A 15,609-nucleotide genomic window follows, 5' to 3' on the forward strand; every position below is an offset into this window, starting at 1 on the left:
TATTTCAAAACTTTTATGATCATGGCTCAATCATTAGTCTCGGCTTAGTATCATCATTATTCATTATAATACTTTCATATACATATACGCTAATACTTGTTTACCTAACGGTTTTCATCTGCATGCAGCCAAACCCGTCAATGCATTTATTATTTTTAAATCAAATCCCATAATCTAATCTATACTAATATTATAAAGCTGAAGAGTTTGTTTGTTTGTTTGTTTGTTTGTTTGAACGCGCTAATCTCGGGAACTACTGGTCCGATTTGAAAAATTCTTTCAGTGTTAGATAGCCTATTAATCGAGGAAGGCTATAGGCTATATATCATCACGCTACGACCAATAGGAGCAGAGTAACAGTGAAAAATGTTACAAAAACGAGGAAAATTATGATTATTTAAATTATCTTAAGTGACGCAAGCGAAGTTGCGCGGGTCAGCTAGTTAATTATATTCTTCAAAAGCAAAAGGACTACAAAGTGACATTTTTAATTAGAATTAATGGCTTCAAAGTAGTGTGACGAAAACAAGAACATTTTTAGACGTTTTTTGTTCTCTTCGCGTGTTTTACTTTCTAGGTTAAACTCATTAATCTAGACGCTGGTATCTTTTTACTTCTAGTACTTATCTACGCTTCAGAGCCCGTTTTGATAACAACTTGAGATTTTTTACCCCGATGTCAGCTGAAAATATTAGGCTTAGATGTTGTTAAAAATGTATAAGTTTTTGTCGGTTGATGTATTCTTTAGTCTTATGTATGTGTGAGAAAAGTAGATACGAAAGAATGTAATTTATTTTGTACATAGTTATGTTTGGTACATCATTAGGTACCATTATCGGTCGAAGCGCAGCGGAGGCGCATATTATCAGTATTATTATATGTTACACAATCATTCTAATGTCTCGAATAAAAATGAATAAGAAAATAAGGAATATTTTTGTTTCCCACGTATCGCCTCCGCAACGCCACGCCTTCGCTTTAGCCTTTCGTTGTAAGGTAAAATAAAACTCATAATAATTCACGGTAGAAATATTTATTACAACAGAATGAAGACTATACACAACCTAATATTATAATATACACGATATCTTTCAACAGGAATACATTTTGTACAATTAATTTTTATATTCAACGATGAAAATCTATGAGGTGATTGAACAATTATGTTAACATTATACAGGGCAATTAACTTGTTTATAAGATGAACGATTCAATAAATTATCCGCAAATTCATTATATTCGATGTTTTTATTAAATAAAGCTTATTTATACGCGCAATTGTTTCGGCTGGGTTCAGAATAAATAGGTTATTTCGGTCTATAGTGTTTAATCGAACTGTATTTAATGAAATAACATGATATATTTGTTTTACTGCGTAATGTTAAATGCGGTTCTTTGCATCTGTATTATAATTGGTTTTAAGAGTAAAGATACACAATGAATGATAAATATCAGAGAACAGAGGAAGAGCAGGAAATGGAAAATAAAAAATATGTTCTGTTAGTGTAGCAGTAGACCTCCAACATCGGCATTCTGTTAGTTCGACACTTCAATGAGTGCGGCGTAATTTTGGCAGATGCGTTATTGGTGACTTAAGTAACAAAGCAACCGTTTTGAACGGCATGTTCGACACCAACCGCAAAAACTAGACTTAAGCGCCTTGAACTTGAAAGCGGAACTTAACTGATTATACAGAGACTCCCGAAACGATGGACCAAAGTCGGAACATATAGTATATCGATCATAGAAAGCAGTGTAGATGTACATCATACCATGGTATTTTCCGCAACCACGTTGATAGGTTTCGTAGTGATCAAATAAAACGCTTGTAATTGAATTGAACCCCGTCATCCCATGGAGGTTATAAAAGCTGAATAATAGATTATTCAGGAGATGAGATGAGCATCAATTCCGTCGATAAACAAGAAAAATGTTTTTGCATTAAGTCGTAACGATCGTGATCATTTACCTTACTTCGATTCGCTTTCGTAAATATGTTTGGCCTTTCGATTGGACGTATCGTTTGTAGCCAATTGCATATACTGGAGGCGAATATTCATCGTGCCAACTGTGTATTAGAGTATCCTTTTAGTTTGACACTCATAACGACAGATAGTGTTATTTTGACTCACGAATGGCGTTGTTTGGCAGTGGATAGAACTGTAAGATCTTGGTTGGTTTAAAATATATGTAGTCATTTTTTAAATTAATTTTGTCATAAAAATCTAATAATTCATGTTCAATTATGTCTAATCGAAGTTAGATCTATTAATAGTTCAGTGGAATATAAAATATTTTTATTTCATGATATTACTAAAAATTAAAATGGAAGTAATACCCATTTTTCAGCAAAATTAATTCTTCCCTATCTACCAAACTGTAAAACAAAGATTACCACACCAACGATTGTTCACACAGTTATGAGGCCATTTATTTCTAATACATATTCTGAAACACATAAAGGGAACACCGCAAGTGAGTAATAAAAATTCGGTTCACGAACTACCAGGGTGTTTAATAAAATTTGCCTTCATTTTATCTGCTTTATATGGCTGTATAATTAAAGGATAAACGCCACATAATAATATTTTTAAAAGATAGTTATGTTAGATTAAAATGGGACTGGAAATGTTATTTCGGGAAGCATTATTTTTTTGTATTTCTCGTTGTGCTGTTTGTTTGTGACTGAGTGTTTGCTAACTCTGTTGAGCGTGACCAAGCTGAAGTTATTATAAGGTGGTTCGTGAGCCGTCAAATATTTTGTAGGGTACCTATTCTTTTAACCTCCAGTAAACGTGGATTAGATATTATGGTGTCTAAAGGTTTGAAACGAAGATAAAACTACATATTGTGATACAAATGTGGACCGGTCAAAATATGGACGTGTAACTGTTTTACATTTTCTTAAAATGAATTTATGTGTCGCAAAGCGAAGTTTGCTGCAATTAGTTTGCTTACTACACATACGCCTTTAGTACACCATAAGGTGTTGTTCAGAGAATTTTAGCGAGAAATTTCTAGATATTTCGTTGCGCCTCGAGTACTTTTATTGCGTTTAATAACACAGAGTCTATGTAATACGTCTAAACGAACAATAACAACACGCTTTTGTGCCGTAATGGAATCTAAAAAAGTAATTTGCGCGAACTGTGCGCCTCTATATTTTAAGAAAATCTCTAGAAAAAATAACCTACACACCTACTTTAGTTTATTCTGAAACCAGCACCGAGAAATTGTGAAAGAAATGGATGAACTAGTGATGTAATCAGGGCTTACAAAATTGTTGAATATATTGTGATTTACAATTATATTTATATAATAGAAGAACAACAATATGATGGCCTATATATATTAATAAGATTTGGGCCCATAACTACATAAAAAGATAGTTAACCGTTTGAACAATTAAATGACGTTAATAATTCCTGTCACCTATTCCAGCTTTCGAATGATCGATTATACATACTGATTAATTATTTCTTAACAACATCCTGGAAATGTCTACAGCAAATAAGAAATAGTAAAAAAAATGTTATGAAACAACGATTAACAAAAATAAATAGTTTTAAAAACAAACTATATTTCCTGACCCTGATTACGTCACCCAAAGTACCACAAAATAATTCTAAGCCCCAACATTTGAAAATCCAAGTCAAATTGAGCACTTACAATCTAATAATAAATTTTGTTGGAAAAGTAATCACGAACTGATTCCAATTTTGTCAGTCGTTTCCTATTCCGGAGTGTGGAAGTCCAAGGCCGGTCCGTGCTAAGCCGACAGATAATACGAAATAAGGAGTCCCGAAATGGACCCCCATTATCTTGCAAATGGTCAATAATCCGCTTCACAATTTTACTTAGATTTTCTATTTTTTTTTACACTATTTACATTGATAAAATTATTTTATTTAAACAATGGGAATGTTATTTTATTGTGTCAGTCTCATGTCTATGGTTAGATCGATTAGCGCATTGAATATGGAATTTTATTGGTCTTTCTGGATATTTTTCTTTCCTTAAAGAAGAATTAATCGATAACACAAATAATTTACAGATTTTTTTTTCGATACGACTTTTCTACCAAAGACATGAGACGTAGTTAAAATAACAATTAAATCATGAAACGTGAATGTAATACTTATCATAAATTACTCTATATCAGCTATAACTTTAACTTTTATCAATCAAATAAACTTACGCGTCAGCCCGTAATCTTACAATTTGATATGCGCTATTCACATTTAGATATTGCATGACAAAGGAAAACAGTGCAGTAATACGTTCCCGTTTCAGTAAAAACAGAACCGTGACAGGTAGTGCATGTAACATTCAGAAACCACAAATATATTTACAAATAACATCGTTCTCGCGTTAGAATTCACACTCAAAATACAAAAATACATTCCCCCTGACATTAACGACTTATTTGTTTGCTCACCGCCAAAAGTTTCCGACTCATTTATTATTAACTTGTTTGGCAATATTGTGAAAAAATCAACTGACAAACAAACTTCTAGTTTCTATTCTATTTTGGAATGGATTTTCGTTTCGAAACAACTTGCTACAACATAATAGTGGTGTATTCGCTCTCATACGGTACTGCGGTCTTCACTCCGTCTATTTCACAAAATATTTCAAATAAGGAATTCGAACGCTTTTAACAATTGAACTTTAATTCCGCTCAACATTGCTGATTCTATGGAAACAGCTGAGGGTCGTATATTTGGAGCGCTGCAATGCGAATGCAAGGCAAGCACCTACCAAGACGGGTATCCGATTAAATACTCTTGTACGAATTGAATAGAACGAATAGCTACTTTAGGAAAATAAATTAAAGAAACGATGTTTGTTTTAGAGGCAATTAGGAGATGTACTATTTACATCAATTTCACTTTAGATTGTAAGCAATTTAGCTATTCAATTTGCTTTAAAAATGTTGAGTAAACCCTCGCAAGCTAGATAATTTTAAGCGTCCGGGCTTACGAAGCTCGCATTTGGAATGTGGCCCGAATCACACATTGGGTTAATCCCTGGGGATCTCCTTTAACGAGATGAAAATTTTTTGCCTGTACACTCTATGAAACGTGACAGCCTTAACAAAAAAGAACATTTATTTTTAAAACATAAATGGTGTGCGGTGACGGAACCAATTACTGACCGGATAAATATTGACGCAGAATTTTGTATACATTAAAGTTGGCATTTCAAATTAAGCTCGGTGATATGTGGTCATTTATTCTTTTCACGTCGAGTCGAGAGTGGGACTCAAAAGGAAAATTAATGTGTTGTTATCGATCAACCAATGAGGCATATGCAGAAAATTTCTATGGAAATCAGATTGCAACTTATATGAAAATATTGTTGGAAATTAATATTCTACCTGTTTTTTACATGTAAAAAATTGATAACTGATGAGTGTTTACCCGAGTGATTTAAAGTGATTTTCATTAATTGAGATTTCCAATACTTACATTGCAATATTTTACACGAACATAAACTTAGTGATATTTCAAAACATATTTTTTTAGTTCATTGGTAACAGTGTAACACTAATAAGGTTAATGGATTCAGTTTTCATTCTGTATTACGTTGTAGAAGAAAGGACACCGCGTAGCAATTAATTAAATGTACATTATTATTACGACCCATTTCACAACTGTCTAGTAATGCTAGCAAGATAATATAATGTCATGCTGTCTGTCCTTTTAAAATTATGTTTTTTTACATTTATAATTTAATGATAACATGTTTGTATTTCCCTAAAGGAAAAATGTAGAATGAGTTTATGGAATTCATTTTAAAATAGACACTGTTAGAATTTAATGAGCACATTTTTGTGATAAACTGATAGCTTTTGTTAAGAAATTACTCACTACTACATTGTGTAACCTCAAAAATGGGCATCTTCAATACTAAACATATACATAGACCAGACATTATGACACCTACTATCTGAAAAAATATATATAATTAGATTCTGACCAATCCCAAAAAACTAAAAATCGTAATTAAATTCGGGCCAACATCAGCACATTCACCATTAAAAAATCCAAACGATAGCGTATGACTAGACACAACTACATATAGAACAACAAATATAAATCTGTACACCAGAGATACACTAGTTAACGTCTAATATCACAAATATCTTTGTATCATACTTAGTATTAACACAATAGCATGCCAAACACGACTAGAATCAAACAAGGGGAAATCCTTTCAACATTGGAGAAAGCTTTGAGCCTAATTTCATTCTGTACTGGGTGTCCGTATTCTTCAGTTTGCATCAGCTCTTTCGGACATGGAAGAGACTCTAAAGGTATATCGATAAGTTTAGTCGCTTTCTTTGTCGTTTTTCTCTCAACATAGTCCTCGGTTTTATCGTAATAATCGTATGTGTCGTCGGCGACAGCGTTGTCGTTGATACTGTCGTTCTCTTCTTGGTCGTTCAAGTGTCGCTCGACGGGTTCGGCGACACACGATACTTTTTCAAGAGCGTGCTTTAGCGTGTTGTCTCGGGTTTCGTTGCGTAACGTGTATATCCATGAGAGGCGGCAGTTACAGTTGAGTGGGTTACCTGTAAAGAGAGCGATGGTTAGCAAACGTATAACATAGATGCCCCAATTTGGTGAAGTAGGGGTGTTTTATTTCGGCTCGTGATTTGTTATTTCCTGCAAATCTTTTGACGTTGCTTACTATTTAGGTTAAGGGATTTATCTGTTTGTTAGTGGATCTTATTGTAAAGAATTACTTCTTTAATCATTCGTTTTCATCCTAGGTTTGCGTGACATTTCGATAATAGCAAAGTTTATAAATCACACATTTATATGTTTTTAACACAACTCTCCAGACATTTATAATTCAACGTTTCTCGGATTGAAATAGTAAAATATGATCCGACGATACCTAAAGCAGAATTGTATCACATTTTACCGAAATCACATGACGTAAGTAACCAATAAATAAATTCCTCTGCCTCCGTACATAATAAATAATATAACCTCTGGAATATTTGTTACTAGGGCGACTATGTACTGTATCTTCAAGTGCGCAGGTACTACAAAATGTTAAAGGTCACATCTAAGCTCTTAGATATTGCGGCGATCGCCAATAATCCCATTAATGGAACCAAGTCTATAGCTATTAAGTTTTCCCATTTCCTTATCGGAGTTTTCAAATTAAATTCTATACGTTTTATGTTGAGAAAATGCTTTATTTCATCATAAAGATTGTTTTGAATAGAGGTACTTAGGTGTCTTACTTTTTACGTAATGAATTCGATAGCGACATATATTGCCTACTACGTGTTTATACGAAATATTAAGTTTAAATTAATTACGAAAATAATATTACGACTTATTCGTCATAGAAGTAGGTAGCAAAACCAGAACTTCTCTACATAAAGTGGTACTTGATTATTTCTATCCACAATCATACACTTTATATAAGTATCTTATGAACCCATATCCAGTACAAAAGAGATCAGCAAATAAATATTCCTTATATCACTATTATGACATAAAAGCGTCAGTAACTTAAACCTTTACGGGCCAATTCAGAGCAATGCTTAAATTTTATTTCACTAATTTAGCTCAGCGTGGGCGCGTTGTAGCCAATTTGTAAGGGAATATCTTGTTTCAAATTATACAAAATTAATATTAGATATGTCGGTTTACAAAATAATTTTTAAACGACCATTTATGAGGAAATTACAGTAACAGTTTAGTAATTGTAACTGTTTGTACTAAGTATGTATAACTGTACTACGATTCTCTGCGGCTAGCCACCGAGAATACTTTTATGAAAATCTGATCAGCGCCTCTAACGGGCGTCGAAGGAATTATTTTAACAGTACATTTTAAATGTCAAACTTTCGATACTCGGCTGTACCGACTGTTGAGAATCGTGCCAATGGTATTCAAAGTATCTATCAAAATTGCAGTGAGAGATATGATAAAAAACGGAGCTAATGTGACACCAAGGACCCATAAATTGATAAAAATGACTGTTAAGTAAATTAAAAAAGATACTCTTTATAAAGACATGACTTACGAATAAGCCAACTTAATCAAAGTAATGACTGTAATTTAAATTCATGGATCGGTTATCATTAAAAGTGCAATTTATTTTAATAAAAATTCAGCGCAGGAGCCTCCAAAAAAATAATAGCAATTAAGATGAATTTTAGATGTGTTTGCTCATTCGCTAAGTAGAAATTAATTTTTAAACGGCCATTTAGAGAAACGTTTTATAGGAATAACACTTTAATTTTCATAATTGCTAACGGTCAGAATTCCTTTAACTGGTATTCGGAAAATTCCGGTATACCTAGATACCGGTATTTTCGGTTTACATGTTCCGGGCTATAATTACAGGCTATTTATTTAGCCTAATGGCTTATTTCGTGGAAACAAACGCGTGAAGTTTTGTTTGTTTTTGATGTTGGTTTAACTATTTCATTTTAATACGGGTTGGATAAATAAGGATTAACAGAGCTTCTGCATGGAACTGCGAACAAATTTCTGTAGGCGTAATGGCCTTTAGTTTACGTGTATTACAACTAATAATATTATTATGGTATCTCAAAATTGGTGAAATGGTAATATCAATTCCGCAGTATTAATTATTGTTCTAATTAAATAACCTTGTAGTGGATATAAAAATTTTACTAATGAATTTGTTCAGCAAAATATTCTTGGACCGGGCAAAGAAGGTCAAGAACTAGTTGATTAGATGGCATTATAAAATGTGTAGGACCACAACGGATGATCGACAGTATCAGTTAAAATTACCTACGTACTGAGGAGGAGAGCTATTGATTGGGTAGAAGAAGGCTGATTAGATAGATTTTATTTATCGGCAGCATAATATGAAAAAAAAAAAAAAATGAAAATAATTTTATTGTTGGCAATAAACAAATATAAACAATAAACAATAAAAAAAGAGAACAATATGTGCACGTATTGCCAACAATGAGGCCCTCATTCAGCTATATGCTGCAATACCACGAAGATATTGCAGCGCTGGTTTTCAATGAGAGCCTCATTTTGAGCGATACTGTTACTTATCTGGTTACTACAGCTATATATGTTTTTAATAGAGAAATGTTATTACCTCAAATTAACTTATTACCAAGGTTACTTTTTTATATTCTACCTCATTTAAATATATTAATTTTTGTGACACATTTATGAATGACTACGTTAAATTCAATTTTATATACGAAATTGTGACTGATGTGGGAACTATGAATATACTAGGGGTGGCGTTCCACAACTATATGACGTCATAAACAGTGATGGCCATTGAAACCGACGTGTAAATAAATAACGTGTATTTCATAGAAATGTTTTGAACTGTATTATCTCCGTAAATTTCTATGCAAATATATATTGTATGTTCATTGTGCACGAGTCTGTAAACTGTTTGTGTATCGTTATTTTACCACGAAATGGAAAATAATTTCGATATTATATCTCGTTTTGACATTTTAACTTGTTAATAGAAAACGAAAATCTTATTTTGATAATATTCTAGATTAATTAGTTAGGTGCGTAGTACTCGTAGCTGGCGGCCCTGTATGACAAGATATGGATGTGAATAAAGTTATTTTTTTTCTCCTAGAACGTTACTAAAAGTTTATAATTTTTTGAAGTAAAATATACATTAAAATGCTACGTATTTGTTTTACGATATATATTCATTTTTGACTCAAAATTTATCCAAACCGGATTCAAACTAGTATAAAAATAAATAAAATACCGAACGTTCAAAGTGCAAACATTTGATAAAACGTTAAAAACTTTCATATCCATCGGATGGCTCCTTTTCAAACTTCAATATAGAAAAAATCCCATTGAAAATATTTTGTATGTAATATTTTTGTATATGAGTACTTTTTCTAGTAAAAATACCTTTGATATGAATACGCGTACAGCTATTTTTAGGAATAAACAAACTCATTGGCTATGATCAAATCACAGTCTCTTTGAAGCTTGTTTATCTGATTTACATGGAAGGGGTTTGAATATTATTTTATTTATAACATACCCGGAATTATAGACAGACACATTTTTATAACGTTATATCCTTTTTAATAGAGGAATTTACATGGGACTAACACCATACAAAGTAACATATTGCTATAGAGGTATACCAGCAGCTCGATTCTGTATAAAAAAAATTGTATGAAAATCTGATTAGCGCCTTAAGGTGTCGTAAGAAATATTTTTGCAGTACATTTTATTACCAAACTTTCGATACTCGTTAGTTAGTAATGACTGTAGACAATTGCGCTACTTAGCTACGATTTGGAGATGCGATTAGCAGTTGCATATCTAACCGCTTAGACCACTGATTTCAATATTGAAGGAATAAAAAAATCATATAAATTATTCTTGTCAAAAAAAATTGTATTACAAGACCCTCGCGAGTAGTTTATTAAAACGAAAGCGCTATAAAATATAAATCGTGTAGTTGAAAAATTTAAACGTTCAGTTAAGCCTTTGAGCGTTGTAATTTAGTCGACATACTAAAATATTTTACAATTTAAAATATACATATGTTTGTAAAAAAGTTTTTGTACCACGGTTGGTAGTGTATCCGACTGCTAATTACGAAGTCTCGAGTTCAATTCCCGAGCAGACAAAATGCTATTAATCTTTTTTTAAATTCATATTAGATTATTCTGAACAGTAGCCGAAGCCGGTGCTTGGTATACATATGGCATTAGGCTCTACATTACGAACTAACATTGTTAATGTCAAAATGCCGATATATTTCATATTCCTCTATCCGCACCGTCGTCTAACAGGCGTGATATTATGAGAGTAACGTATGTAAATCTATACTATTTTATTTTATAATATTAATATTATAAAGCTGAAGAGTTTGTTTGTTTGTTTGTTTGTTTGTTTGTTTGTTTGAACGCGCTAATCTCGGGAACTACTGGTCCGATTTGAAAAAATCTTTCAGTGTTAGATAGCCCATTTATCGAGGAAGGCTATAGGCTATATATCATCACGCTACGACCAATAGGAGCAGAGTATCAGTGAAAAATGTTACAAAAACGGGGAAAATTATGATTATCTTAAGTGACGCAAGCGAAGTTGCGCGGGTCAGCTAGTATAATATATGTGCCCAGCAATACCCATGTCCCACTACTGGGCATAAAACTCCTGCCGTAATGAGAAAAGAGAATAGCGCTATTTTTTGTTTCTATTTCGTGGAGCGTCAATGTATTTGACTCCTAACTTTAATATAAAATGTAAAATTTAATTATTTTTTCGGCAACAACTAAATTAAAAATATTTTATACATTTTACATTTTGTCCTGAATCAAAATTGACTGCCGTTTTCAAATATACATACCATAGTTGCAAATCATTCGCATATTTCAGATATTGCACGTTCAAACTAGTAAAATAACTCCTATTTATTATTTTGTGATCATTCTAGCTATTTTAAACTTATTTATGAAATGTTATTCGTTCCGAACTAGTATCATAACGTTCTGTACCTTTGTATATATTTTACTATAATAAGTATTAAGATTTGTTAATTATTTTCGGATCGTACCAAATAGCGTTTTTTAGTCTCTGCCCACACCTGAGAAAAAATAGTGATTATAAATATGTCATTATTACAATATAGCACAATATAGTCTTGGTACATAATTAAAAGTTAATCTGGTACTGACAAATTCGCTTAAAATACTAATTAACTAGTATACAAAGTTTGAAAAAGATAATAATTGATGCAGCAAAAACTAAAAATAAAACATTTAAACCTCAGTAAAGTAACTTAACATCAATAAATATATTCACCTCCACAATAAAAGCGACCATTTATAATTCGTGATCTATTTTATTTGCATTCCTAGCGGTGGATTTATCAGAGTGGCCGACGTTGCAACCTGCCGTGCCAGATAGTCGGCACAAGAAAAATGGCGATCGACTAGGAGCACGTCCCGCTAGCTTATTCTAGACAAATCGATGTGAAAATACGCTAAATTTTAAATCTATAGCTTAAATTTTTATGTAATTTGATTTAGTGTTTTAGTAAACTAATTTTATTTGAACGTTTTCTGTCTATGTTTACGTGAAACGATTGCAAATTTGTTTCGAAATTACTTAACAAAAACGTTGAAAGATCGATACTGGCATACTTAATTTATTGTAGATATTACTATAATTCTCTATCTCGATGATTTTTCTTATTGTGCAACATTTGTTGTGTAAGAGCATCAAAGTACCTTTTGCCGTCAATTAACAAATTTCCTACAATCTGTTGACATACACCGGAAAGTCTGTATAAACGAAAGTAGAAAGAATTCCATAGAATTGAGGTAAACTAGTTTCATTTCAGAACAAGACACATAAATAGAATTTCTTTCTTGTTACTCTAACGAGTACTGACGATAAAACTAGTACTCTCATTCTAAATCACGTAACTCTAAGCAGAAACGACAGATAAAAACAGATTTAAAACAGTTGACTGCAGTGAAAACGTCGTTCTCTTGCAATCCGGATAAAACTGGATAGCTAACTCACTTCCCATAAAAAGCTACTTTTATCTAGTGAGTGTAAATCTAGGAATGAATGTCGCATATCTAATGGTTAGCTTCAAGTTTAGTCGTGAAAAGTGTCGTTCGTTAACTTTAGTTTTCGAGAAAATAGTAAAAGAATCAAAACTTTATTGCATCGCTAATGCGACATTTTTAGACGTTTGACTATTTTGTTTAATTTTTTTTCTTTCTGAAATAGCAGCATTGTAACTCGCAATGCTGAACCTTCCAGCTATATCCGAAGCTTCAAGTTTGTAGTTGCTTTAAATCGGTAAGGCAGTTCACCAGTTCAAGAATTTAATAACAATGACTACTAAGAATACCAATTCTAAACTTTACGCAATTTCTGTTTAAAATCTATCAAGTAAATATACCTTTAATAAAAATTGCCTTGTAAAATTATAACATACGTAGGTAAAGAAGCGTGGCGAAGCGGAGGCGAATCTAGCGGAAACAAAAGCGTCCACGTTTATTTCTCTTCCCGTAGCTCGTTTAATAAAGATTTAAAGATAAAACATCTCGCCTACGCCACGCCTGCCATACTTCTTTGTACATAGCCTTAATAGTGCCCTCGAGAATTTACTCAAATCTTTACCCAACTTCAAGGTGATTTATATGCTTCAATTTTGTTGTTTATGTCTGCTGCTAGGCTGTGCTTGCGACTCCACCGGCGTGTTTGTTTTTTAAAGCTTGCTTATTATGCCAGGATTTTTCTTTCGTGCTTAATTGTTGCTTAATTGATTCTGTAATTAAGGTGTGAAACCATGAACCAGGCTGTTTCTGGATTAGTAGCATTATTTTACGTATGGATTACCTTGTGTAAAAAATCGTTAAAGTTCAACTTAAAGCTGAGTAGCATCCTAGTATTTTATCATCCTTAAGGCTACATACATAAAATCGCGCTTCGATTATTAAGGGTTAGGATAAATTCATTGTTCCTACAGGGGTACTCGGAGATCAAAGAACGCCAATTGGTACGATTCATACAAACTTCTCTTGCTTCATTTACTATCGTACATATTTTCTTACAAGACTAAGACTAAAATCTCCATTCAATGATATTTTCTACAGAAAATCTGTACAATCTGTTTAGTATCATCTAATACACAGAAGGTTCACTTCAAGCTAACGTTACAATAGTCAATACAAAGAGAAATGGTCCTCGTAGTGCTATACTCGTTTATTCTGCGTCAACCGAGCGACTAACAATAGGTGATATTGCTTCTACTTAGTAATGTCGCTATTTGATTTCATGCAAAATTGATCTTGGATCGACTTTAAAAATTATATGCAGGAAATAATCGGACTTAATTTGTGTATACTTGTATTTTCTTTGTTACATTTTTTGCGAGCTTATTTTGTTTTTGTTTCTCACCATGAAGAGGTACTAAGAAAGAAACACTGAGAAAATATAATGATTGAATAGTTTTGCTTAAAAATTGTGTCCATTCAAGACAACAACATAAACATAGATTACGCAATGCTCAGACAAAGTACTGGTAGATTAAATTGACTGCCAGTAAGGTACAAACACCCAACAAACATCTGTAGAATGATATCCTCAAATATAATGAAAGTCTAGATATGAGATATCTACGTAAACATAGCTCAAACTGTAAGCTACGGCTCAGTAATACCTACGCCGAGAATCCGAGAATCCAGCATACAACGCAAATTTTACTCAAAACGCCCAGGCTCAGATGTTAGCAATTAAAACGAAACCGGAACGTTATCCGACGCTTCCAGATTCTAGATAACCTCAGAATACAATTTATGCGTACAATATTTCGGAGGTTCTTAACAAGAAAAATAAAGGGAAAATTTAATTACAGTTCAACACGAATAGCCTTGGAGACGAAGATTAATTTGTTGTATAATATAAGCGAGTGAACGTGTAATAGAATTAGTTTGGATAACTAATGTACTTGTGTGTTGGGTACAGCTTCCTTAATGAAGGACGCACGGGACGTAAAGATTATATCTTAATATCTGCGTACACCAGATTGACATTAATTTTAGGCAAATCATGTTGTACTTCGTGTAATTGGTTTATGTTATGGACAGTAATCAAGCTAATGATATAATGCATCAAGTAAAAGCTAAATTCCAGTGGAATAGTTTTACGCATTTATTTTCTATTTAAGGATCATTTTGTAGATATAAAATTTTAGAAACAAAAATAGAACAGCAAACGAAGAAAATAATAAAAGTTTCAAAAATCCAGAAGTCAAAAATAGAAAGGAAAAAGAGAGCACTATTTTAGATAGCGTGGGTCGAGTGAACTCGAATGCTGGCATCCGCAATAATCCTGCAAACGGCCTACTTGGCTAGCTGGCGAGCCAACGGTTTATCTCTGTATTTCTCAGTTAGTTAAGAAATGCCCAAGTTCCGTAGCTCTAATTCCCAAAATTTAATTGAGAAAATGAAACTCAACTGAGATCGTTGTCGGAGGCGAGTTCCAGAATTGTTTTGAAGGTGAGTTACGAGTATTAGAATTAAGAGTTTCTTTGATGCAGTTAATAAAATTAAACGTAGCGAGAGGCTAACTGTTTCAACTGTAATTGAATTCAATTAAATTATATTGTGCATCAAACAAAGCCGACGGACTGACGGCAGATAACGCAAAGATTTACTTTATCTCATTTATGAACTATAACAATAAAACGAAAGTAAACAACCGAGATTGTTGAGTGAAAATACTTTGCGCTTATTGAAATGAAATCTGAAACCGTAAAGTTAAGTTTTATCTTTAATTTTCACATCGAATAAACCTCTCATTTTCAACAAAAGACACATTCTGTGAAAGTTTTTTCCTTTTATCACGAGGCGCGAGTCCCAAAAATTTTAATGTACTGTTCGCAACTTATTATTCACTGTAAGGAGAATATAAAACTCGCCGGCGAAACGAGAAAGTAATATAAAAAATAAACAAATAAGTCACAAAACCCACTCGTGAATAATAAAATAAGCGACCTGTATCCGATACAACACACAAAACACGTAATAAACAAACGGGTTTGCGAATAAAAAGCTATTTCCCGATG

General features: G+C 32.8%; 1 protein-coding gene across 1 annotated transcript in view; it reads right to left on the reverse strand.

The window, feature by feature from the left end:
- Positions 1–1,037: 1,037 nt before the first annotated feature.
- Positions 1,038–15,609, reverse strand: part of LOC142977292 (uncharacterized) — a 56,266-nt gene continuing 41,694 nt past the window's right edge. Inside the window, exon 3 of the mRNA XM_076121104.1 lies at positions 1,038–6,577. Within this exon, the coding sequence (XP_075977219.1) occupies positions 6,168–6,577 (410 nt within the window). The 3' untranslated portion in view covers positions 1,038–6,167. The remainder of the gene's footprint in view (positions 6,578–15,609) is intronic.

Source organism: Anticarsia gemmatalis, chromosome 12 (assembly GCF_050436995.1).
Source record: "Anticarsia gemmatalis isolate Benzon Research Colony breed Stoneville strain chromosome 12, ilAntGemm2 primary, whole genome shotgun sequence".
Classification (NCBI taxonomy): Eukaryota; Metazoa; Arthropoda; class Insecta; order Lepidoptera; family Erebidae; genus Anticarsia; species Anticarsia gemmatalis.